This window comes from Fukomys damarensis, unplaced genomic scaffold (genome assembly GCF_012274545.1).
Source record: "Fukomys damarensis isolate Sample0158 unplaced genomic scaffold, DMR_v1.0_HiC HiC_scaffold_17, whole genome shotgun sequence".
Lineage (NCBI taxonomy): Eukaryota > Metazoa > Chordata > Mammalia > Rodentia > Bathyergidae > Fukomys > Fukomys damarensis.
Genome location: NW_022900929.1, coordinates 77671705 through 77697016, shown reverse-complemented (window position 1 = coordinate 77697016; position 25312 = coordinate 77671705). Strand labels below are relative to the sequence as shown.

The following is a 25312-nucleotide window of genomic DNA, read 5'->3' as shown; positions in this document are numbered from 1 at the left end:
GATGGGGACGTAGCTCAGTGGTAGAGCGCTTGCTTAGCATGTGTGGGCTCTTAGACTCAATCCCCAGTGTTGGTGGGAAGAAAGCACATTATTCCAGGACAAGAACACAGAAACCTCCTTCGTGTCCTTCAGCAGGGCACAAATCATAAAAATACAGGATACCCACTCAGTGGAATGTGAGGCCATGTTTTTGTGTAATTACAAAGAAATGATAGCACATATATACACAGCCCAAGTCTAACTTGTATCACTGTTATATAAAAATTAGGCGTGGGTAGACATGTGGAGAAAGGATCACTTGTGATATACTGGGAAATGATTTTAAAAGGTATTTTTTTTTCCTTTTTTCAAAATGTCTTACTCTAATTATAATTCATGAAATAAAAAATAGGGCCAAGGATTTAGCTCAGTGGCACCGTGCCTGCCTTGCAAATAAGCTCAAGGTCCTGAGTTCTATCCCCAGTACTGCAAAAAAACAAAAGCAAAAGCAAAAACATAATAATTAAAAACAAAACAAAACAGGCAGCCCAGTAGAAAAATGGGCAGAAAAATAATCCAAAAAGTAAAATTAACAAAAATTTTACAAAAGTTATTAGTGGTGAAGAGCATTGCAAAATACACTTATACGGGTGACCTCATTTGTAAGTGGGAAGGGACGAAGGAACCCACGTGGACCCCTTCCCTTCCCCTGGGCCGAGGTCTGGACCCGGAGCCATGGTCCAGCCCGTCTCACCATGTTACTAAGTCTCTGGGTTGGACGAGCTGCCTTTTTGTACGGACATATTGGCAGAAGTTGTGTAGATGACAGCAGCCCAGCGTGGGATGGACACGGGGCCGGGGGGACAGTTAGGGCATGTGTGGTTTGAACACTTCTGGAGACAGCCAATCTGAAGTTGAATCCTAGTCCCGAAGTCTCAGGGCTGTTTGCTGTGGGGAAACCCCTATCTGTGAGAACAGGGGAGCAGCGCCCCAGCTGGCCAGAGGGTCCCCTCAGTGTGAAGGTGCCTCCAGTGGCCTGGAGACCGGTGTGGGGGCAGCACAGAGTGGCAGCAAGGGTGAAGGGCACAGCTCCAGGGAGCCCTGAACGAGGGAGGGAGAAGCATGGCTTCAAGGCGGGGTTCGCTCTGCGGGAGAGGGGTACACGGGGCCTCCAAAGATCAGTGATTCTCTCTCCTGTGTGTGTGGTACTAGGGACTGAACCCAGGGCCTTTGCCCTGAGCTTTGTTTCCACGTCTTTTTCGCTTTTAAAATTTTGAGTCAGGGTCTGCCTGCATTGCCACAGCTAAACTCAACCCTGTGATCCTCCTGCCTCAGCCTTATAGTACTGGCATTACAGGTGTGTACCCCACTCTCTTGATTTATTTCCTTATGACTTTGATATAACTGGAAGTTACCAGTTTGGCCCTCACAAAGAGTCACTGCACTTCTCTTGCTTGTAGATTTCCCGACAGACATCGCTAACAAGTCCCTCTCAGAGAGCACCACCGCCGTGCTGTGGAAGTCCAAGGGTAGGAGGAGGAGAGCGTCCCACCCCGCGGCCGAGTCCTCCAGCGAGCAGGGCGCCAGCGAGGCCGACATCGACAGTGACAGCGGCTACTGCAGCCCCAAGCACAGCAACCAGCCTGCAGCGGGGGCCTTGAGAAACCCTGAGCCCGGGACCACGAGTGTACGTGTCTGCCTTCTTGTCTGCTGCTGCCTCGGGCTCCTCTGCTAAAGCTGAAGCAGCTACTTTTGTTAAGGTTCCTAGTGCAGTAAGATGGCTAAAGAAATTTTACATGTTTCCATTAGTGTTGCTGAGACAAAATACCCGACACCCTAAGTTAAAGGAGGAAAGGGTTATTCCAGCTCACAGTCTGTACAGGTTTTAGTCCATAGTCAGCAGGTGCAGAGGTAGAGTGGCGTGGCAGAGGGGCGTCGCAGAGGAGAAGCAGTCCATGGCAGTCAGAAGGCAGCACAGCAGAGCAGCAGCAAGCAGAAAGGGACAGTAGGCTGTCTCTGTCTCTTACATTCTGTCCACGCCACCTGCCTCAGGGTGGGTGCACTCACACCCAGGGTGGCCTTCCCATTATCCACGCCCAGCACTGTGCCAGACTAGTCCGTGGGGCAGTTCGGCTGTCACACACCCTGGATCCAGCCCCACCTCTGAGTGCGTGGGGCTTTGGGAGGACATTAGGCACAAGCCATAACAATTGGTAAGACCATTATTGGAGGAGTTGTTCTTAGCCAATCCCGAGTGCATGTCACACAAGGCCAGTTATGAGACGATTTGCAGAGTATGCTGTGCTGACTTCTAAGTGAAAAGTAACTGTTGTCTGTGTCTCTTTCTAGCACGTGGAGTCATCGGCATGTGCAGGTGTGTATTTTCTGCAGAGTATTTTTGCTCTGTTTTCTTCTTTGTGTCAAGATTTTTATTTTAAGTATGAGCCTTGCCGTTGCTATTTTTAAAACAAAACAAAAACTAAAAGGCAAAAAACTGCAAATGTTCCAGATTGTCGCCTTATTTGAAAGTGCAGTGTTGCCAGCTGCAGGTATCTGAAAGGTGATGTCTGTCACTAAGAACTGCGATTCCATTTAAAGTTGACACAAAGCATTTCTGTGACTTAATTTAAGTGAAATTACAGAGCAATTTAGATTTTGGCTTCTTCATTAAGCAAAGCATATCTTTATCTATCTTTAAATATTTGTTACAGGTGGTGTAAATTGGTCCAATGTAACTTGCCAGGCAACTCAGAAAAAACCTTGGATGGAAAAAAGTCAGACATTTTCTAGAGGTGGAAGGCAAACTGAACAAAAAAATAATTCACAGGCAAGTTGAATTAGGTTGGAGAAATTTGGTTAGGTATGCGATGGACTGATTTAAACTTCTTGCAGTCATGGTGTAGTGGTAGAAGGATGGTGTCCTTAGTTTTTGGAGATGTGTATTATTCAAAAGTGAACTATCATGATATCTGTAACTTTTTTTTTTCCTCAGTTCTGGGAATCAAACTCAGGACATTGCGCTTGTCAGGCAGGCACAGTGCCACTGAGCTGAATCCCTGGCCTGATTTCTGTAACTTTAAAATTCCTCAGCCAATGAAACGTAGTTAAATAATGAAACGGAATGGTAGCAAGTTGAATGAATGTGGTGTGTCTCTTGGTGCCTGTTATACCGTTTTTCTACTTTTCTGTATAGTTGACTATTTCATAGTTATAAAAAGAAAAACCTTCTGCTACTTCTTCAGCAGCTATATCTTTTTCTTATCCATATACGAAATTTAGAAGCATTTTTGTTGTTGTTTGGTTGTGTGAGACAGGGTCTTGCTTTGTAGTGCAGGCTGGCCTCGAACCTGAGTGATCCTCCTGCTTCAGCCTCCTGAGGGCTGGGATAACAGGTGTGCACCTCTGAACATTTACTGCTTTAAATACTGGTCTTTGAACGTGGGACTGTGGCTCGGCCCCAGGGAGCCCCGTCTGTCGGTGGCAGTGTGGTTGGGATGGCTGCCCTGGGCCTCACTGTGGAGGGTGAGGAGTCCCATCCAGCTGCAGGAGAAGAGGGCTGTGTGGCACCCTCAGGTGCCGTGACTGCATCTCTCAGCTGTGGGACCGGCCTTATTAATGTCCAGGTTTCCCTTCCATGTTTGGACAGCCCTGTTGAGTTCCTGATGCCCAGTTAGCAGGTAAAGCTGTCTGTGACTGGGTCTGCGGAGGGAGGGGCCCAGGCCAGAGCAAGTCACTGATGGCTTCCACAGCCCGGGCGCTGCCAGGAAAGGACTCGCTCATTTCTGCGCCACCTCGCCGCGAGGCTGCCAGGAGCAGGCAGGACAGCTCCGTCCCAACATTGCACAGTGTCGGCTGCTAGCCTTGTGAGGCAGCCCCTGCTAGCTGTGTTTGAGGGGAAACAAAGGAGCTGAGAAGCCCTTCACGTAGGTGGGGACGGTGTACAAAGTTGGCTTGTCTGCTGGAATCCTGCCGGGGCCATTACTGCTAGTCCTGCCGAGCTTGGTCTCTGCTCTTGCCCCCTGGAAGAGATAACCTCGGACGGAAAACGAACTTGTAACCAGGAAGGGATCTGAGAGACTACCTGTGGTGCAGGGTCTAAACAGCTGTAGCCTGACGCTGATGTTTGTTTCGCTTCTGTTTCTGAGGCTTCCTTATCTCAGATACTTTCCTTAAGTATAAAGCTTTAGAAGACTTTTAGAAGTCAAATAAATATGTGCCTGTGTTTTCTGCTGCTGTTTTACCATATAGTGCGTGGTTTAGCAGATCTTTAGCTGAGCTGTATCTTGATATGTGATAAAACATATCGGTGTAGATTTTCACAGTAATGAACCAGCTGTCTTCTCCTAGTTTGTTTCTCTCTCTCGTCACTTGCTAATTCTTATGTTCTGAGTGCTTATTTTTTTTGTTTTGTTCTACTTACCACATTTTTTACACTTAAACCAGTGTGTGGCGTTCTAGTGATTTTTAAGCATTTTTACCAGTATCATAACGTTTGACAATGTAGGCGTTAATATGGCTTTATTTTGTGAATAGTGTGAAATACAGGAGGTGAAAGATTATGCAGAAAAATACCTCATTCTTACATAAAAGGTCTCACATCTGTTCTGTGCTCATTGATAGATCTTGGGGAGATTTCAGTTATTTCTTCTTCTTTTTTTGAGACAGGGTCTCGCTACGTATTTCAGGCTGGCCTCAAACTCTCAAAAGGCGACCCTCCTGCCTCAGCCTCCCAAGTGCTGGGATTATGAGTGTGGGCCTGGCTGCCTTCTTATTTTTGAGTTTTCTTTTCGTGCTCTTCAGAGGGTTGTAAAGTTGATTAATACATATTCTTCATGTATCAGTCCCTGATTTTTTTGTCAGTATACATGGTGTGTGAAAAGAATCTTAAGAATCTGAATGTAAGTGTGAAGTCAGAGTTGCTGCTTTGTTTGGCTCACTGTGCCCGCTCTGTCAGCAGCGCCCCTAGGAGAGCTCTGGACTCCGTCGGGAGACTACTGGAATGCTGGTGCGTTTGGGGACTTTGCTGTGACCATTAGTTTGGGGGCTTTCATTTGTTTCTGAAACTTGTTTCCAGGCGAGAGAGTCAAGTCGTGTTTGCTTTAAAGAAATCTTTTACGCGTTTGTATCCCCGCGAATACACACATACTGACTGGCTTCCAGCCGTGAGCAGGGCTGGCGTGTGGCCATCCCCATTTGTGCCCGGCCTGCTTCTGGCCGGCTTCAGAGCCTGCTTCCTGTTAGAGTGTGGAGGTGACTTGAAGAAGGCCGTGCATTTCTTGGCCTCGAGTGTCCTTTCTCAGAGAGGCGTTGGACGTCAGCTGCACTGGGTACTTAAGCGACAGAAGTGTGTTAGTGCTGGCCTTCCAGACAGTGGCGTCCGTGACAGGGCCGTCAGCGGGCTGCTGTTAAGAGAGCGCAGTGGCCCTGTGGCTCGCAAACAGCACTCTTGCTGGCAGGAGTGGAAGCCCCGAGGGCGGCAGAGGGGTGCGCTCTCAGGTGACCCCGCTCACCCTGGCCCAGCTCCGAAGACCCCACTCCAGCACCATCGCCTCGCAGGTTAGGGGGCCGCAGACGTGCACTCCGTGATGTGCGACAGTAGTAACTTGGGTAACGGAATGAAAATTTTATTTCCTTATGCCTGTTTTCTTGAAAATGAGGTTTTTATTAAATACTTCCCCCTCCGAATTAAAATTTTAAAACTGCAGGTCGTTGGAAGACGTGATAGCCAGCTAACGGTCACACACAGCTCCCTGGGCCTCCCTAGTGCTGCCCTGGAGCTGGCTGTTAGCCGGAAGCTCTGCGCTGCCCGCTCCCCCACTCCCGCCCGCCTGCAGCCCTGGTACCCTGAAGCCAGGTGCAGGTGGGTTGTTCAGTCGTGCTGGCTCTGTGGCTAATTCGGTCGCCTGCCCTCTGTAACTGCCTCTCCCACCACCATGGCTTGGCCGGAGTGCTTGCCTGTGGTTTTTGCTCTCGTAAGTAAAGCTGATAAAAATGTTCATGTTGGGCCAGGGATTTAGCTCAGTGGTTCTGCCGCCTGCCTTACAAGCATGAGGACCCGAGTTCAATCCCCTGTACCAAAAAAAAAAAAAAAACCAAAAAAAACTGCTCATGTACAGGGCAGAGAAGGTAATGTGTATGAATAGCCACAGTTTCATATTTTCCTTGTAATTAAATCTTCTGTAAAAAGTTGTAACATAAATTTTGTACTTTGTGAAAATTCATTGAGTTACATGCTCCTGTGTACTTTTCTGTAAATATGTTATATTTAAATACCTTAGAAATAATAAGATTTTCTTTTCCCCTCTGGGGTTTAGGTTGGATTCAGATGCCGAGGACACAGTACTTCCTCAGAAAGAAGACAGAATTTGCAAAAGAGACAAGACAATAAGCACTTAAACCCTAGTCAATCCCATAGAAGTGACCCAAATTCTGAGTCTTTATATTTTGAGGTATATTTTTCAAACTATGTTTATAAACCATTATAGAAAACATTCCCGTAAGAAACTTAATTTGTGATTGTAAATGTAACTTTTTGTCTTAACATGTGCCACCAAAGTTATCAGCTCATTTTTTCCCCTTGTTATATTGAGTCTGACAACTCCGTTTATGTTTATAAAGTTTTGCCAGGCATGTTCATTTTGAGGTGCTGTGTACAGGTAGAGCCTAATTCATGTGGACCTCCTCCGGTGTGAGACATTTTCTCTCCCTTTTTGTTGTTTTTCTGTCTGCTCACGAGGCTTTTCAGATTTGAATAGTTCAGTGTAGTTATTTGTACTGGGAGGAGGAGAAGGGGTACTCCTTTCTGTGATAGTGGACAGTTTATGCCACGGCCCCTACTGTGCACCCACCCCGTTGGCAGCTGCCCGCCCAGGTGTGAAGCCAGGGAGGTGGACGGGCATGCTTTGGGGAGGGTCCCGCTGGTGGCACACGGCCACACCCGGGACACTTGGGCCAGAGTTGGGAGTAGGCGCCTGGCCCCGAATCATATTCAGATGGTCTGAAAGAACCGGCAGAATCTGGTGTAAGAGACATCTTTAGGAATATTTGTGTGACTCATTTTGGTTGGATCATAGATTCTATAAAGTGGATTAACATTTGGAGACTAAACTGGGTAGAAATGGAGAATATGTTAGGTGAGCTTCGTAACTGACCTGGAGGACTTAAGTCCGTCTCAGTCATTCTGTCAAGAATAGTTTTAAGACATCTGGATGCAGCAGTTTTATTATATACCCTTAGCTGTGTGATGTCAGGTACACGTCATTAAAGATTAGATATAATTTTAAATGTGAAATAGGATGTTGGTTAGGAAATTAATTTAGATAGAAAAGGTTTCTTTTCACTTTTTAAACTTTTAACCTTGCAATTGTATGTGGTAGCATGAGACAGGGAATATGTTAATCAAATTTCTATCAAACGAAGTCTTTTCCAAATGACCTGACTGTGATGCAGTCCGGTTGAATGGTTCTCAGTTGCCTGCTCCTCCAGGGAAGAACTAGAAATGGAAATGGACGAGGACCCTGGAACCTGGCGGCAGACGAGTGGACACAGATGTGCCTCGATGCTAAGACAGCTCAGTTGGCTAGGGGTGCACGTGAGAAATGAGGTTCCTTCTTAAGGCTGCTTTCAAATAGTGTAGTGGTAGGGTACAAAAGTCTCTCCCCATTTTTTATTGTCTCTAAGCAGTGTGAAAAGTTTTTCGTAGGCTTTACCATGGACCCTTTTTACATCACCTGTGAACTCTTTCAGGATGAAGATGGGTTTCAAGACCTGAACGAGAACGGCAGTGCTAAGGATGAGAATATCCAACAGAAACTCTCTTCGAAAGTAGTACGTGGCAGGGCTGGGGACGTAGCTCAGTGGTTCCACCATCTCCCTCGCAAGCTCAGGGTCCCGAGTTCAATCCCCAGTAGCAAAAAACAAACAAACAAGAATTAGTAAGTGACTGTTTTTAAAAAGAGAAGCAGCATGGTTACAGGAAACAGTACGTTTAGCACTTACACTTAATATGATCATTTCTTTTTAAAATAGCCAAAACAAAGATACTTTCCTGTGGAATCTGCAGTCCCAGAACTAGAGAAGAAAGTACCCTTAATCCTCTGTGGAAATCCTTCAGTTAGTTTTCCTCGGCGGGGTCTTGCTTTTCTTCAGTCAGGGCTCCCGAGAAGCACCACCTGTTGCGTTGTGCTGCTGCGTCCCTTCTTCCCCTGTCTGTGAAGGTCCCGCTTCTCCACAGTTCTCACAGTGTGGCATCCTCGGAGAGTCTGGTGCGGCTTCCCAAGGGGGTCCCACCTTCCCAGGAGCGCTGACGGGGTTGGGGTCACTGACAGACGCTTTTCTGTGCTTCCCGTAGTTGGACGATTTACCTGAAAACTCTCCGATCAGTATCGTTCAGACTCCGATTCCCATCACCACCTCTGTCCCTAAACGTGCGAAAAGTCAGAAGAAGAAAGCTTTGGCTGCAGCTCTTGCCACAGCTCAAGAATATTCAGAAATAAGTATGGAGCAAAAAAAATTACAGGTCTGTAGTGGTTTTTAGAACAGCTGTGTTCAGGTTTGGTGGGACGGGTAGGAGCTGCAGTAACTCATCACGCTTTCATCTGGTGACAGCATAAACGCTTTCTCTCGACTCCTCAGGAGGCCTTATCGAAAGCAGCTGGGAAAAAGAACAAAACCCCGGTGCAGCTGGATTTAGGGGACATGTTAGCAGCTCTGGAGAAACAGCAGCAGGCAATGAAGGCCCGGCAGATCACCAACACCAGACCTCTGTCCTGCACGGGTGAGCGCGGGAGCCTCGGCGTTCCCTGTCTGGCTCTGGCAGCATGCTGTGGTGTTGTCGGTCTAAAGTGTGCGTGTGTGTGTGTGTGAGAGAGAGAGAGAGAGAGAGACTGCTCCAGCCTTGAGACTGTCTGCGTCCCTTCCCTGCACATTCAGGCCTTCACCATCAGCACACCCACTCTACTCTGAAAACCTGTCGTAGGTCCTCGGCAGCCCTCCTGTCAGCCCAGCAGCGCCATCCGTGCGGAGTCCTCCTGCCTGCTGCCCACCCCGCTCCCCAGCTCGTCTAGGTACAAGCCAGCTCGGATCCCTGGAGGGCTCAGCACTCCCGGGGCTCCTCCTCTCTAGGAGCAGAGCCAGAGCCCTGCCCGAGGTCACACATTCGCTGGCCTGGATCTCCTGGCCCCCAACACACGCAGCCCTGGCCGCGTTTGCTGTGCTGTGTCATCCCCAGCTCGCTCGGCCGGCGCCTCTGGGCTCGCCTTCCCTTCCTGGAGTGCTGCTGCTTCCGAGGAGTTCCTCAGATCTCTGCTTAAAAGTCCGTGGCGTGCATTGTGAACCAACCATAGTGTGTTCTTCTTCAGAGGTTAAAAGAAAAATCACAAGCGATTTGGCACTTTCAACTGTTAAATGACCCAGTTGAAATTAAATGGCAGCAGATTAAATGGCACAGATCAAACTGTGCGTGCGAGTACATGCGTGTGGAGAATGGCCCGGCTTTGTACCGAGGCAGCGGTTACCATTCTAACAAACCTTGGCAGATTGAGTGTTCTCCCAGGCCCTAACGCGGGCGCTCATTTCCTTAGTCTTTGTCGTAGAGGTTGAGGAATAGGACGGGAAGGGAAATGCATCAGTGAAAAGCATGAATACTGAGAGGCAGGTTGCATTTCCTGTGCATTCTGTTAAGGGACTGTTGACCGGACAGGAAGATAAGTAGCCTGTGTGCAGGATCTTTGCAGCTGCAGCTAGCTACCAACCCAGGGCACGCTCCGCGGGGCCTTAGCAGAGGTAGTGCAGCACGTGTGCCAAGCTTCAGCGGGCACGGTTGTGATGGGCACGCAGCAGTGCCCTTTCCCACCTTCCCAGGTGAGCGGCCTGGCTTGGTCGCTAAAGCCAGGGTCAGGGGTGCAGGGTGTGTGGGTTTGCATCCTGCTCTGCTCTGTGTTTCTTTGGGAAGTCGCCTAGCCTCCTTCTGCTTCCCTTCTACAGGAAGTGGGGGTGGTGACAGTACCTCCTACGGACCTTTGGAGGGAGGTAAATGGGAAGATGTGTGTACTGCGCCCGAGAGCCTGGGCTCTAGTCACTCAGCACCTGTAACTAGGATGTGGGGATGCAGGACTCGGCAACCTGTTCTTCATTACGATTTTGATTCATTTACAAATGTTAACTTATAAAACCATAAGTACAGGTATCAATGCGCAGAGCATTCTGTTAGGAGCTTTGGGATTATAGAGATGATCAAGATACGCTTTTGTTCGGAAGCTTGTAATCTAGGGGGAGAGAGACACACGCAGACACTAGCCGAACACGGTGCCTGAGGGGAAGCATCGGCAGAGTGCCTGGGCTGGCAGAGCAGTGACTTCTGTCCACAGGGAGGTGGGGAAGGTATCAGTGGCCCCGGAACGGGGTGCTGAGGGGGCATGGGTGCTTGACACAGAGACAAGATTAACCTGAAGCAGGAAGATCGTAAGTCTGAGTCCAGCCTGAGTAACTTATTGAGACCCTATCTCAAATAAAAAATAAAAAAGGCCTGGGTTACAGCCTAGTACCAGGAGAGGGAAGAGGAAGAGGAGAGAGTGATCTCAGAATGTCACCCGCATTTAAAGCGGAAAGTGGACGGACATAAAGAAAATTACTTTGAGAATGCAGAGGTGTCAGGAACAGGGAGGGCTGTGTGGGGCACAGGGAGGAGCCAGAGGCTGCATCCCCGCCTGGAGCGCGTGGAACAGGAGGACTGAGGCCTGGCCTGTGGCTGCTGCCTGCGTGCAGTCCTGGGTGTCAGGAAAAGCGGCTCGGGGTAAACCGTGGGATGTCGGACTCCAGGACAAAGGCAGGAAGAACCAGGAAGAGCCGACAGGGTCGGGGCTGCACTCTGCGGTCAGGCTTCCAAGCCCAGGGTTGATTCTCAGCACTGTGAAAGAAGAGACTGGAATGTCCTGGGTCAGCTGCTGAAGGCGACAGGGGAGTGTGCAGACTGCGTCCTCCTGGCTGTGGAGGCCATTTGTGCTGTGGACGGGGACCCCGTCAGGAGCGGCCTGGGGTGGAGGCTATCTCAGGATAGGCGAGGACCCCTGCTGCAGGACGCAGAAGGGCAGCAGTGCTGAGTGGTACCGAGAGTCAGCTGAGGACAGACCAGCATGCTTCATCTGCGGGGGAACGGGAGGAGAGGAAGCTGGGGGTGTGGCGACACACCACTGGGAGGCTGAGGCAGGAGGACTGAACTTTTGAGCCCAGCCTGACGATGGAGCTCGGTGGGAAGACCTGGGGCCAATCTCCAGTACCACCCCCGCCCCAGGAGAGGCAGCTATGAAAGTGTCTCTCTGGAGAAACAGATCGCAGATGGAGCAGGCGTAGGAGAGGTGCTGAGTTTGGAAACCTCGCAGGTAGAATGGTTCTGAGTGAACGCGAGTTTCAGGACTGCCCTGCCTGGCGCTTGCTGCCCCAGAGTGGGACGGCACCCTGGCTCGTGGCCTTGGCTGGGCCTCACCTCACAGCGGTGAAGAGTGGACAGAGCTGCATCTCAGGGACGCTGCACAGTGGGGCATCGCTCCTGCTGTCTCTCCTGATGTCGGTTTTTTCCACAGGAAGAAGATGTTTTTGTAGATTTATCATTGAAATTGTAAAAGTATTTGGAACTGGCTGTATAGTAAAATTATAGTAGTAATGTTCTTGTTTGTTTTTAGTGGTTGCTACAGCTTCTTTTCACACTAAAGACTCTGCTACCAAAAAACCTTTAACCAAAACTCAGCCCTGCTTGACGTCCTTTAGTTCTTTGGACATTACTTCCTCTAAAGCAAAAAAAGGAAAAGAGAAGGAAATGGCAAAGCTAAAACGACCCACAGCACTTAAAAAGGTAAACCAAAATTTGGCCATCTTTTACCTTAAGGGCGTATAAAAGATTTAGGTCTTCCTTTCCAAATGAGTTTTGGCGTTCTAGCCGTAGACGATCGTGAAGTGTCCGTGTCCGTGCACCTTTACAATGAGTAGTGTGTTCAGCACTGGGGATGCCTCTCTGTGCAGAATGAATTTTTCCTGTAAGGTTTATAAAAAACCACTTAAAACCTTTGCTATCCCTTGGAACCAGAAACCCTGGCCTTGGTTGGTTGTTTTTGCCTGCCTGTGTTTTGGTTGTGTCGTAGCCCCTGGGATTGAACCCAGGGCCTCACAGAGCCCAGCAAGCGGCTTGCGCTGAGCTGTGGCCCCAGCCCCCGCTGTAGATCTTGGTTCAGCTTCACCGCACGCACTCCACTCCCTGCACACAGTTCAGGCAGACATTTTTGTCCTCCTCTTCCTCCCCTGTGCATCGAGGGTCAGACACCTGCTCCGCCACCTCCCCGCTCTTCTCAGAATGCAGTAACCCGTGTCCAGACAGTTGAGAAGTGTGAAGTGGAAATCAGATGCACTCTTCAAGCATTTTTGGGAAACTCGGTATATCCGATCGGATTTAAAGAATGAAGTACAGCAGATGTGATTGGATACTGGCTATTCTAGCCTCTCTTTATTTTGGGTACTGTATTTTCTTCAGCTTCTGGTGTCTGAACTTTCTTTACCATTTTGGGGGCCAGTTTCTGTGTAGCCAGGGAAACACACAGCCACCCACAGTCTCCAGGCCTGCGTTTGTGTGGAGGATCACACCTCTGTGTTAGATACAGTGGACCTTGACTTATGAACGCTATCCGATCTCAAGGGCTGGTTGGAACTCAGGTTGGTTGTAAGTCAGTACTGCTGAGATCTGGATGTCACCTGGGTACACGCTAGGATAGCAAGAGGCAGATGAGTCTTCCCTTCACCTAACCAACCCAAGTTGTTCGCATGTCAGGGCGATCGTAACACGAGGGTCCACGGTCTGTTGCTGTTGTCCAGTGGAGTTGAAGAGCAATTGGTTAAGAAGGCTGTAATGACTTTCAGGTTATTTTGAAGGAGAGAGAGGAAAAGAAGGGCCGCTTAGCTGTGGACCACAGCCTGCTGGGACCCGAGGAGCCTACAGAAGCGCCTTTGGATTTGATGGACGACTCTCCGCAGGAGGTCCCCTCCCAGGAAGGTAAGATGGGCGCCCAGGGCGGGGCCCGGTGAGGGCAGGGGATGTCTGGGCTCCGGGACAGCACGTGACTCGGTTCGTGGGTGTGATTTGGAAATGGGGACAGGAGCGCAGTTAGCCAGGGATTTGACTGTTTGGGGAAACAAACACGTCCACGTCGGCGTCCGCCTCGATGCCGTCCCTTGTGAGCAGTCTGCTCTGCTTGTGCTCTCCGTGCGCTGCTCTGGCTGCCCAGAGGCGGCGTCAGGCTGTAATCCCAGAGGGCCCGTGACCCTGCGCGGCCGCTCGCCTGGGGTTCTCAGAGAAAAAGAGGGAGAGAGAAAGGGAAACAGCCATGCCTTGGAGGTGGGATGGGAGGCCTGGTCTCCCGAATGTCCAGTAGAGGGACAAGGGCAAGTTTGTGAGTTGATGGCAACTCTACGTTTCAAAAATGAGAAAGTGACCATTTACTTTTGTAGTACTAGTGATGTCATACGCGTACCTAAACAGCGTGACCAGAAACTGTAATGCATTTTTTGTACTTCCTGTACTAAGGCATGCTGGGCAGAGACATTTTGACTTACTGTTTTACAAAAGAAGGCCAGGTTTAATAAAGATAAGAGCTTGCGTGTCTGAGTGACGTGTGCAGCACCATCACAGCACACCCCAGAGGAGGCTGGGAAGCTGCGAGGTGCTCAGCGTCTGTCCCCGTGGCTTCGGTCCCGCCAGCCGCCCTCCCCACACAGCCTCCTGGCCTGGACTGCGGCCCACCACGGAGCACCACGTCCGAGTCACAGGTGGCCCTGACATCACAGGATCCCACAGAACGTCCCCGGCTGTCCAGGCCCACACTCGGCCTGAGCCGCGAGCTGGACTCACCCGGTCCAGAGCGTTCGGAACCAGATAGGGAAGTCATCACTAGATCTGCTACCTGGAGGTTGAGCTCCGTATTTTACATAATTTCCTTTAGGCTTGAAAGTGGTTTCTTGTCAGTATGCGTTGGCAGGGAGATGGCTAAAGGGGCACGTTATGTAGTTGGTTTGTGTCACCTTTGAGGCTTCAGCCCGGAATTGTTACACATCTTCAGAACTAAGATCTCAGCTGGTGTGGTGGTTTGCATCTGTGATCCCAGTGCTCGGGAGGCTGAAGCAGGAGGATTGCCATGAGTTAGGCTGGGCTACACACCGAATTCAGGGCCAGCCTAAGCTACACAGCAAGACCCTGTCTCACCCCCACCCTGCAGAAAAAAGTACCATTAGAGCAAGACCCTGTCTCAAAAAAAAAAAGCACATGAGCTCACTTCCAGAACTCATGATTCGCTACCTTTCATAGGGGTCTTTTTTGTTGAGTCATTGTGTTGATCTTCTTTGCTTTTGGGAAATAAATACATGTGCACAGTGAGCATAGGATTGCAAAGCAGAGTTGGTCCGTAAGGGTTTCGCTGCAGTCAGTGACGAGCACATAGGATTCCAGCAAGTAAGATTCAGCCCAGACAGACAGCGCCGGCACCTGGAGGCTCGGGGCTCGTTTAGATCTGGTTACACATAGATTAGGCAGCAGCGCGTCCTTGCTCTCAGGGAAGTGTGTTAACTTCTGGGCGTCACTCCCCTAGGACGTGTGGTTCGGACCCCCCTGTATTCTCAGCCCAGCGTGATCCACTTGGATTCGGGCACGTCCATTCCCCACCAGGTGTGCAGGGAACGTCTCACGCGTGTGCAGTCACGGCGGGGTGGGCGTTGGTCGCTCCACATGGAGGAGCTCCAGCCCGAGTTGGCCTGTTCCGCGCAGAAGCGCAACTAAGGGTCCAGGGCTGGCGGCCTGGACCCCGGAAGCCTGCAGAACCAGGAGGTGTGCAGGGCGCGGGCAGGAAGACTGTCAGAGGTTCCCGAGGAATAGGTGGGAAGCAGGGGTGAGTTACGTGGCGGGGGAGAGGTGCAGACCTTTGTTCTCATCAGCGTGTGCCATGGAGTAGATCCCCTGGCCATGCAGGTGAGGCTTCCAGACTGCGCTTGCTTTTTCTCTTCCTGTGTATGCAGGTATAATTTCGTAGCTATTAGGAAACTTTACATTTTGTTGTGTACGAGCAGCGTTTGGGCTAGGAAGAATGCCTGGCTCGTCAGCCTGTGACCAAGGACAGCCTCGTTTGGGGTGCATGGGACTCAGTCTGGGCTCTTTCCCCTCTTGTGTGCGCACAGATAACGGCCTGAGCATGCCCAGTGACACCTCGCTGTCTCCCGCGAGTCAGAACTCTCCGTACTGCATGACGCCGGTGTCCCAGGGCTCGCCTGCAAGTTCCGGGATAGGCAGCCCGATGGCGTCGTCCACAATCACCAAGATCCACAGCAAAAGATTCAGAGAGTAAGTTCTCCCCACGTCCCTCAGCCCGAGCAGGGCAAGACGCTGTGAAGCGTCGTCTTCCTTTCCTGGCGGGGGAGCTGGTGTGCCTGCACAGGGGCATTGTTATGCCGAGAGCTGGGCTGTGGGACGGTCAGCGCACTCTTTCCTTCCGGGTGTCTCTCCGTGGGACCTGGCCTCTATCTACGGAGTGTTGCACTGTGTGTCTCTCCCTCTTCAGATGCTTCTGCTCTTTGGAGCTGTTGTTGGGACCTTAAAAAGCTCTCTGACCAGTTCAAAACATGAACCAAGGTACTGAGACATGTTACAGGAAATGTACCTCCCACCGAAAGCGCTGTTACCCTGTTTCCTTTTAACCCACGGCCACTGCCCTGCACACCAGGCTAGACTACTTGTTTCAGCTGCTGTGTTTTAGAAGTGAGACAATTAGGGTGTTGCACAGTAGGATACCCCATCTGTGAATAACCTTTAACAGTTATTGCTGTGAGATTTAGGGTTTTTAATGTTTGTGTGGCGAGCTAGTTTTCCCTTTAAAAATGATGCTTGCGGGCCATACAATATTTTATATATATAATGTAGGACACACACTCACCAAAAAATAAAACCTTTCTCCTGACTCAAGGTGACCCATGGGACTCAATTTGCAGCTCTACAAAACTTACATGATGAGCCGAGCATGGTGGTGCACGCCTGTAATCCCAGCACTCAAGAGGCTGAGGCAGGAGAATCGCTGTGAGTTCGAGACCAGCCTGGGCTACGCAGTGAGTTCCAGGGCAGTCTCAACTACATAGCAAGACCCTGTCTCAAAAAAACCAAAATGAACAAATAAACAAACGAAGGACATCCCAGGGTGAGAGTGTGCGTACTTTGTGAGAGTCCTAGCCATGCCAGTTCTGTTCCTGTTCTTAGTCCATTGTTTTGTGTGAATACGTCTTGCCTAGACGTTAATTAAATGTCAAATAACACGATGAGCAACTGGAGAACCAAATGTTACATATGTCTGGCACAGCTTGAAAGGGAGAAGGGAGAAGATTGCATGTTTGATGTCCTGTTCCTTAATTTCTAATACTTTATACAGTCCACCCTTTCTCCGTCTATCCGGTGTGTCATCTCCTCTGAATTAGTGCCACGCTCCTAGGTATTTAAGCATTGTTCACATAAAGTTCTCAGTGCAGTATTTTTTGATATTAAGACAGTCAGGCCTAGATTTTCCCAGCGTAAAACTTAAAAATTTGAATTTGCTTGCCTGTTTATTACTAGATAAGGTTAGCCAATCTCCTTGTTTGATACCTGCATATGGTGAAGATGAAGGATGAGAATGAAAAAGATGGGAGAACATACAGAAAATGCCCTGGGTGACTTTCCCATCGGAGAATGAGGATTCCAAGGGCTCACGCTTGCCGCGTTGCCGTCCGTGACTTCACAGAGGGCTCTCGGGAGCCCTTGCCCAAGGGCGTGTGATGTCCACCCAGAGGCCTCGTTGGTTTGGGCTTCACTTGCACTGTTGAGTTCATCCTCCGCAGCTCTAGATTTTCAGTCAAAGGAGCACCGAGGCCTCCTGCCACGCTTTATGGTTGAGAAATGCCCAGAGATCATCCAGGCTGAGGGGGTGAAGCGATGGTGTTCAGACGTTTAGGTAGAAGTTACGTTTCTTTCCAACCAGAAACACCTTTAGTAGTCATTGGATGACATAACTGTGCATCTCTACCGAGAACATTTTATCTGTTACTCTCTAATAGCAGGGCAACATTGGTTTTAGAAATTTAACAATTAGGAGCTTAGATAGTACTTCCCTGAAGTTGACCTGTTCTTTACTAAAAGCCAGATTGTTGGAACTCAGAAAAGATAGTCTGTACACTTCTGGTTTTCTACCAATCTGGAGGGTGTAGAAGTTTGAAGGACTTGACTTTTCGCAAAGCCTCCTGCCGGATGTACTTTCCTCACGTAGTTGTGTGATCGCAGGAAGATGACTTGAGGAGTCAGCTGTCGTTCCCTTCACAGGTACTGTAACCAGGTTCTCTCCAAAGAGATCGATGAGTGTGTGACGCTCCTCCTGCAGGAGCTGGTCAGCTTCCAGGAGCGCATCTACCAGAAGGACCCCACGCGGGCCAAGGCCCGGCGCCGGCTGGTGATGGGGCTGCGGGAGGTCACCAAGCACATGAAGCTGAGCAAGATCAAGTGCGTCATCATCTCTCCCAACTGCGAGAAGATTCAGTCCAAAGGCACGTACACTCTGCTTCGCTCACTCTGCTTCTGCCCCGCTTGATGGAACTGCAAGAGGGTTTTAAATTAAAGAAGCGTCTTTCTCTGAGGAGTATAGTTTTAAAGCAAAATATCCATCGTGCTTGAGAAAAGAAAATGAAATCTTTGAGTACCTCAAGTGAGGCAGGATCCCTGAGAGTGGGTTGTGAAGCCCTCGCATGAAATCCTGTGAAGGGTTTGCACTGGGCCTGTCCAGGGTCCCCTCACGGTGACCAACGTGGGGGCCGGTCAGGCTGTGTTTCTGTGCCTCTAATATGCCTGCTTTTATGTTTCATATATTACCTTGCACATGACTCACACCATCAGAGAAGGGAGGGTCCCCGCCCTGCCTGTGGTATGGATCTGTCTCAAGCTGGCAGTGACGTGCCCAGGACCCTGTGTCTGACCCACTGCTGGGGATGCTGCACCATGGCACGTGTCCTCATGGGTCCTTTATCCCTGGAGAAGCCACTTGAGCCGGATTGGGCGAGACAGATGCACCACACAGCCCTGGAGAAGTCCCTGTGTGGCCAGCCCTGTTTGCTCTGCCCTGCACTGTGTATGTAGATCACAACCTGAGCAGAAAGGGTAGGAAGAGAAATTAGGTGCTCTTAATAATTTCTGATAATCTCTTCACGATGCTCGTTAAATTGTATGTATGTGCTATTTATATGAATAGTTTAACTGCAGTGCCAGCATGGAACAAGGACTGTACAGTGAGCTAGGTACGTCCCCAGCCCTTGATTTTTTTACTTTGAGTCGGAGGGCACCACTCAGTCACCCAGCTCGGTTGGACTTTGTCTCAGCCTCTCCGTGTGCTAGGGTTACTTGCAGGCCTGGCTTCCATTGCGAGTTGATTCCTACCCCCTAATCACTGAGGAAAGACAAAAGTTCTGAAGTTTTGAAGATGTTTGAAACTTTAACGGGGGAGAAAGAAAGCTGTGTGTCTGTGTGCTGCCCCGGCAGGAGGCCTTGTGTCACGGCCTTGGCGCTGCTGAGGAAGGAAGTAACCGGAGCCTCTGTGTGCTGCTCCCTCAGGTGGCCTGGACGAGGCGCTGTACAATGTGATAGCCATGGCACGGGAACAGGAGATCCCTTTCGTGTTCGCGCTTGGAAGAAAAGCTCTGGGGCGCTGCGTGAACAAGCTGGTTCCTGTCAGTGTAGTGGGGATCTTCAACTACTTTGGCGCTGAGGTGAGAATTTTGGGTCACACTTCTCTCGCTCCCCCACTTCCACACACAGTGCCTTTCTGTTAACATGCGGCAGTGTTGCATTAAAGTGTTTAAAAGTGAGTTGAGGACTCAAAGGGTAAGTGGAAACTCTTGAGTATTGCATTTCCTTTGTGGTGGTGAAAACACTGACATAGGTGAACCCTGCAGCATTTTGAAAGGCTTCGTTTCCTATTTGTGCCCTAGTGGTTTTTGTCCTTTAGGCTCCACTCTGTGGTACTTGGTAATTTATTTAGCTGCTAGTTGAAGATAGCCAATAAAATGTAATGCAGAATCATGTCTTCAGACTCTATGATGGGTACATTTTGTGTTCTAGTTGAGGAAAACAAATCCTTTAATTGAAGAAATTATCCTTTAGAAAATGAAATGCATGCATCTATTTGTCAAAATAGATGTGCACCCGTGATACCTGCACCTCTGGCCGTTGGCTGGCACAGACACCATGAGAGTGATGCCCCTAGGCCCATGGCATTTCAGGGCTGTTTGTTATGAAGTTGATTCCCAACTACTTTGTAATATAATTGGCAGGACATTTCTTCTCTTCCCAGATGTCTTATTACTTTTCTAATTGCTGGGACAAAATACACGATACCCAAGATAAAGGAGGAAAGCTTCCTTTAGCTCACAGTTTGTAGAGGTTTCAGTCTGTAGTCAGCTGGCTTCAAGGCATAGTGACCCCACTCTCAGGACCAAAATCTTTCTTGGATACTTTTCTAGTAAATGCCTGACACCTACAGTTAAAGGAGGAAGGGTTTATTTCAGCTCACAGTTTGCACAGGTTTCAGTACAGAGTCGGCTGTCTCTAAGGCAGGGTGGCATGGCAGAGGGCACCACAGAGGCAAAACAGTCCATGGCATGGCAGGCAGAAGGCAGCACAGCAGCAAGCAACAGCAGCAGCACCACGTGTGCCTTCTTTCTGTCCCTTTATTTCTGTCCAGGGTACAAGCTCATGTATCGGTGCTATCCATACCTGGAGTGGGACTTCCATATCCACACCCTTAATCCCAGTATCCCACCCTCAATCCACATACACAGCCTAATTCAGCCACCTTTGAAACTCCCCATCTACGAGTATGTTAGCCTTTGGGGAAACACCTAGATACAAGCCATCACACCAGCCTTATTATATCTATGTGTATTTAAGTGCTTACTTCCAGTTACCACATTTGCATTCTTTCCATTCTCTCGTCTCCTGCCCATTCATTCTCCTCCACTGCCCATGAAATCATCTGGCCACCGCTCTGTGAATGTGTAGTAGTAAGACTGCTCTGATGGAGCCTGTGTTTTGTGCTGTTGTTGGTCACACTGCTGGAGTGTGGTTTATGTGGATCCCTCCCATTGTGATGGGGTTCTTGGTGGCCGGCCCCTGGTCTCTGCACCCCTGACACCTCGCCCAGTACTTGAACATGAGCAGGTGGGAAATGTTCTCTGAATGCACTATGATCAGTGTGTCTCTACTTGTGCTAGACTGTGTGTGAGGATGGAGGTGACCACTACCTGTGTGGAAAGAAGGGCCGTGTAAGAAGATACCTAGTGAAAAATCTACTCCTGTGTTGGTCAGTTTGGAGTCAATGGGATAAGAAGGGGGGGGGTCAGAAAAATGGACATATTTATTCTTAATTGTATTGGCTTCTTTTTGAACTACCTATGGAAGTTTATTTGTATGCTTTTATGTTACAAAATGTTTGCCAGATTTGTTCACAATTTTTTACTTGCAATCTACTATTTTGAGGTAAGTAAATTATTTAAACCAAAGCATACTCTTACATGGAAATACAAAAGATATTGAGAATATTATTATCTGTTTCCATTCATAGTAATGAAATAGTATACCCAGTTATTCTTCCCATCTGCTACAGCGGATCTTTGCCTTAAGCTTCCCGCCCTTAAGCTTTGCCCTTAAGCTTCCTGGCTCCTAGTAATTTCTGGCTTATTTATATTACAAATCCAATGTTAATCTTAAAATCATGTGTTCAAGTGCCTGTTTTGTGCCTGTTTTGTTTTGTTTTTTTTGAGACAGGATCTCACTGTGTAGTTGAGACTGACCTGGAACTCACTATGTAGCCCAGGCTGGTCTCGAACTCACAGTGATCCTCCTGCCTCAGCCTCCCGAGTGCTGGGATTACAGGCATGCGCTACCATGCCCGGTTCATGCCTGTTTTCTTTATATTGATTGCATTTAAACACAGTTTGTCAAGCACTATAAATATGTATCACTTAGGTGCTATTTTTATGCATCTTCCTTTCTTCTTTCTTCCTCTTTCTCCTCCTTCTCTTCCCCCCTCCCCTCTCCCCTCCTCTTCGTCTTTTTTTTTTTTGGTGGTACCGGGGATCACACAGGACCAAGGCAGGTGCAGGCATGGTGCCACGGAGCTGCATCCCCAGCCCATCCTCCTTTCTCTCTCTTTCTCTGTTTCTCTGTTTCTCTCTCTCTGTCCCCCCCCTCTTCCTTCCTTTCTTTCTTTCTTTTCTTGTACTGGGGATCGAATTCTGGGACCTTGCGCTCGCAAGGCAGGCGCCGCACCCACTGAGCTAAATCCCCGGCCCCTCCTTTGTTTTTCAAAACAGGTCCCGTGTGAGTTCTTGACCCTGCTGGTTGTTCGCACCCAACCCTGTAGAAATGAGCATGGTGAGCAGCATCGGTTACTGTACCTGCTCCTCCACACAGCTTCACCTGTAGCTGGGTGAAGGCATGTGCTGCGCGTGTGTCCTTCCTGAAGTTAATTTTCAGGGACGTTCAACAGCAGCAGAGCACCTTTCGCCTCACTTTGGTCTTCTGAAGCTCTGCACTGAAACAGCAGTGTCTCAGGAAGGTAGCAAGTCGCGCTGTTCTTTTCTTTGTGCATAAGCTTGAGCACACTGTACATGGCCAGGTCATGTTTACCAGGTTTCCTGATTTCATGTCGTGCTTTACTGTGGGGCTGCACCAAAGCCTGTGGTAGGAGCCCAGGAAAGTCCTGGAGTCCGTGGTGAATGTAGAAGCTCGAATTTCCCAGGTTCCCCGGCAGTGACTGCAGTGCGGCACCAACACTGTAATGCCGCTGTGTTGGTGAACACAGACACCCCACACACTCACCGTTTGTTCACGCCAGTCTGGGTTGCACTGATGGAGGAACTTCTGGTTACTAAGCTGCGTGCTCCTGTGCTTTTATGACTGGCCTTGGTCCGGTGTCTCACCACCCATCCTGGGCCCGTTGTTGTCCCCGCGAGGCCTGCCCTGCCTTCCCACACCATCCCAGACTTCCTCGCGGGCTTTTTCCTGTCCTTCCCGAGAGTGGCCACCACGGGGCGCATGCCCTCTGCCTCCCGGACGGCATCCAGCGACGCGCTCCCGCGCTCCTCCCCTCCCTGTTATCTTCCCTCACCAGAGCCTCAGGTCGAAGTCACCGCGCACCCGCTGAGTCTTAGTCCCAGGGCCTTCTGTGCGTCGCCCGCCGTGGCTAGGGGTGGCCTCAGCTGTGCCCACAACAGTGCAGAGTGTTTTGTGAGGGTCTGTGGTTCGCATACAGATTGTGAGACACAGTTGTGATATTCACTGCTGAACACGGTTGTGAAAGCCGCTGACCCACACCCTCGTCTCTGTGCAGAGCCTGTTTAACCAGTTGGTGGAGCTCACGGAGGAGGCCCGGAAGGCCTACAAGGACATGGTGGCGGCCATGGAGCAGGAGCAGGCCGAGGAGGCCCTGAGGAGCGTGAAGAGGGCGCCGCACCACATGGGCCACTCCCGGAACCCGTCCGCGGCCAGCGCCATCTCCTTCTGCAGCGTGATCTCCGAGCCCATCTCTGAGGTTAACGAGAAGGAGTACGGTGCGTGTCACAGCCCTTTGTCCTTCGTGTCCAGCCCGAGGCCCACACGTGCCAGGTGGGCAAGTGCCCGATGCAGAGCTGCTCCCAGCCCTTCCTCTGTTTCCTTTTGAGACAGTCAGGCTGGCCTCAGACTGGAGACTCTCCTGCCTTAGCCTACCACACAGCTGGGATTATGGGTGTGTGCCGCTGTGCCCTGCTCCTTGCGTGTTGTTTCAAATGGCTTAAACTTTGAAATCATTTAAGTGATGAAAGCATTTTGTAAATAACTTTCCACTCTACCTACTATTGGGTTTTTTTCTTTTTTTTGAGACAGGGTCTCACTATGTAGCTCAAGCTGGCCTTGAACTCGCAGAGATACTCCTGCCTCAGCCTCCCTGAGTGCTAGGATTACAGGCGTGCACTACCATACCCAGGTTTTATCCTTATTTTTTTGATTATTCAAAATTTGCTCAACATTTTGGCTTAAAGAATTCCTTTAAAGATGTTCACTAAAGATTAGAATATTTGGGACTGAAACTTTCTGTGAAATCCTGGAGCTTAATCATAGTTCCAAAATCTTTAAATCCAAAAGGCCCAGGGTTCTGAAAAACAGAATGAACTGTACTTGTGACATATCACTAAGTAAAACCAGACAGTTTTATTCTGGCAGATTGTGCTGAGTTAACGTTTTCTGTCTGCTGAGTACAGTGCAGGCCTGGTCACCCCTCAGGCTGATCTCGGAGAGCGGCCACGGCGCATCTGCTTCAAGCGCCATCCTCAGGCAGAGGCCAGCACAGTGCCTGTGAGCGGCCCACATGCTCCCTGCCGCCTGCTCTGTCCCGGCTTCTGTGGCTTCCCGGCTGCCTTGAGCCTCCCGGCCCTCTCCCTCCTCTGCCGCTCCTCCTTCTCTCGTCCCTTTCACCCCCTTGGGCTGCTTGCCCTTTTTTCTCGCTGGCGTGATCCTGGCCGGCTTAGGCAGTGGCTTGCTGCCCCACCCCGCGCGCCCCTCCCCGCGCCCGTCCAGTCCCGCAGTTAGGTCATGGGCAGTGCTTGCCGTCTGGCTCCTGGCTCCAGGCTGCAGGCCCCAGAGCAGACCCGGTGGCAGCCAGCGGCCGGCAGCCTGAGGGTGCCTCGCTGGTGGGCAGTGTCCTGGCCGCAGAGGGGTGGGCGTTCCTTCTGCTCGAGGGTTAACTACAGGGAAAGAAAGCGGAGAAGGGCGCCAGCTGCGCCTGCGAGAGCAGCCCTTGCTTGCTGTGTGGTGAAACCGGATGGTGAAGGCAAGGTCAGTTTCTCAAGCTTTGGCTGAGGCAGGAGGATCTCAAGTTGAGGCCCAGCCTGGGCATCTCAGTGACTCTGTGCCACCGGGTCTCAGAACAGAAAGGGCTGGGGACGGAGCTCAGTGCAAAGGCCCTGGGTTCAGTCCCCAGAACTGCAAGAAAAAGAAAGACAGGGAATGCTAGGGTGTGAGCAGATGAGCCGTAAGAGGCCCTGGGGTGGCACCTGCAGCGCTGCGTTAGTTCAGAGACGGCGCTCGGCACACCCTGCTGGGGACTCTGCAGGACTGATTCACCTCCGACCCCAGGTTCTTGCTAGGAAAAAAACTGATGGGAGGAAAAAGAAATGCGCCTCTACGACTTAGGCCCTGAAAGGTTTCTTTGCAGCCTGGAATCGTGAGCATCTCCGCTCACTTCCTCTGGTTCCCAGCGCTGTGGGGATGGCGAATGTGGGCCCGGGGGAGCCAGGCCCTAGGGCCGAGAGGGAGGCTCCTGGAGGGCCGTGCCCGGTGTGTGCCGGGGCGTGGGCTGGCCAGGGTGAGAAGCAGGAGTGGGGACGGGAGGCCGTCGCTGTGCAGCCCACGGCGGTGTCAGGTTGAGGCCGTTTGTGTGGGGAGGACTCTGTTTCAGTACCGCCTGTAGGATCCGTAGACCCCTAAGTATGAGACAGCAGCCATGCAGCTGAACATCATACTGAAAAAGCGAAAGTAGGGGGCAGAGCAGTTCCACCTCCTGGTTCCCAGTTCCTGTTTGTGCTCTACACCGATTTGGGGACAGGAAAGATAGTTTTAGGGCATCACCACTGTGCCGTGTGCAGTCTTCTGGTCCTTCCGAATCACCGAGTGAGCCGAGCTTCGCCGTTCACAGATGTTCGAACTGCCGGAGTGGATGTATTGTTAGAAACGGTCCAGCCTCCAAGCATAGCTGAGGTCCCTGCCGCCTGGACGGACTCGGGAAGTCAGAGCGCGTTTTGCGGGCGCCTGGGCTGTGGTGTGAGCTTGGGCGCTCCCCGAGGTCACCAGAACCCGGCCGGCTCACTGCTGGCACGGGCTGCAGGGTTTCGTGCGTGAGCTCGAGGGCCCTGCGGTGTGAGCTCTTTAACTCGCGCCTGCCTCCTTGTGTGTTTTGAGCGTACATCTCATTTTCCCTTCATAACATTTAAACTGGTACAAGAATAAGCTAAAATTTGAATTTTTCCAACCAGTGGCTGGGCCAGCTTTTTCTCAGTCTTCTTATTCCGTCTTCCTTTTGGGTTTTTCAGTTCCATGATTCTGAATCCTTATTCTGGTTTATAAAAAATGTGTTTGCAATTTGTAGAGACAAATTGGAGAAGCATGGTGGAGACCTCAGATGGGCTGGAGACGTCGGAAAACGAGAAGGAGGCTTCTGGCCAGCCGCGCACTTTGGGAAAGCCTGGCCCCGCGGGGAAGCAGCCG

At 50.4% G+C, this 25312-nt stretch overlaps 1 protein-coding gene across 1 annotated transcript in view; it reads left to right on the top strand.

Annotated features, from left to right (window-relative positions):
• Positions 1 to 25312, top strand: part of Secisbp2l (SECIS binding protein 2 like) — a 53973-nt gene that overhangs the window by 27256 nt on the left and 1405 nt on the right. The window contains exons 10-23 of the mRNA XM_033765325.1: positions 1440 to 1666; positions 2329 to 2353; positions 2691 to 2806; positions 6294 to 6428; positions 7726 to 7806; positions 8330 to 8497; positions 8614 to 8755; positions 11658 to 11827; positions 12883 to 13015; positions 15187 to 15349; positions 17348 to 17568; positions 18626 to 18780; positions 22404 to 22623; positions 25194 to 25308. Of these exons, the coding sequence (XP_033621216.1) occupies positions 1440 to 1666; positions 2329 to 2353; positions 2691 to 2806; positions 6294 to 6428; positions 7726 to 7806; positions 8330 to 8497; positions 8614 to 8755; positions 11658 to 11827; positions 12883 to 13015; positions 15187 to 15349; positions 17348 to 17568; positions 18626 to 18780; positions 22404 to 22623; positions 25194 to 25308 (2071 nt within the window). The remainder of the gene's footprint in view (positions 1 to 1439; positions 1667 to 2328; positions 2354 to 2690; positions 2807 to 6293; positions 6429 to 7725; positions 7807 to 8329; positions 8498 to 8613; positions 8756 to 11657; positions 11828 to 12882; positions 13016 to 15186; positions 15350 to 17347; positions 17569 to 18625; positions 18781 to 22403; positions 22624 to 25193; positions 25309 to 25312) is intronic.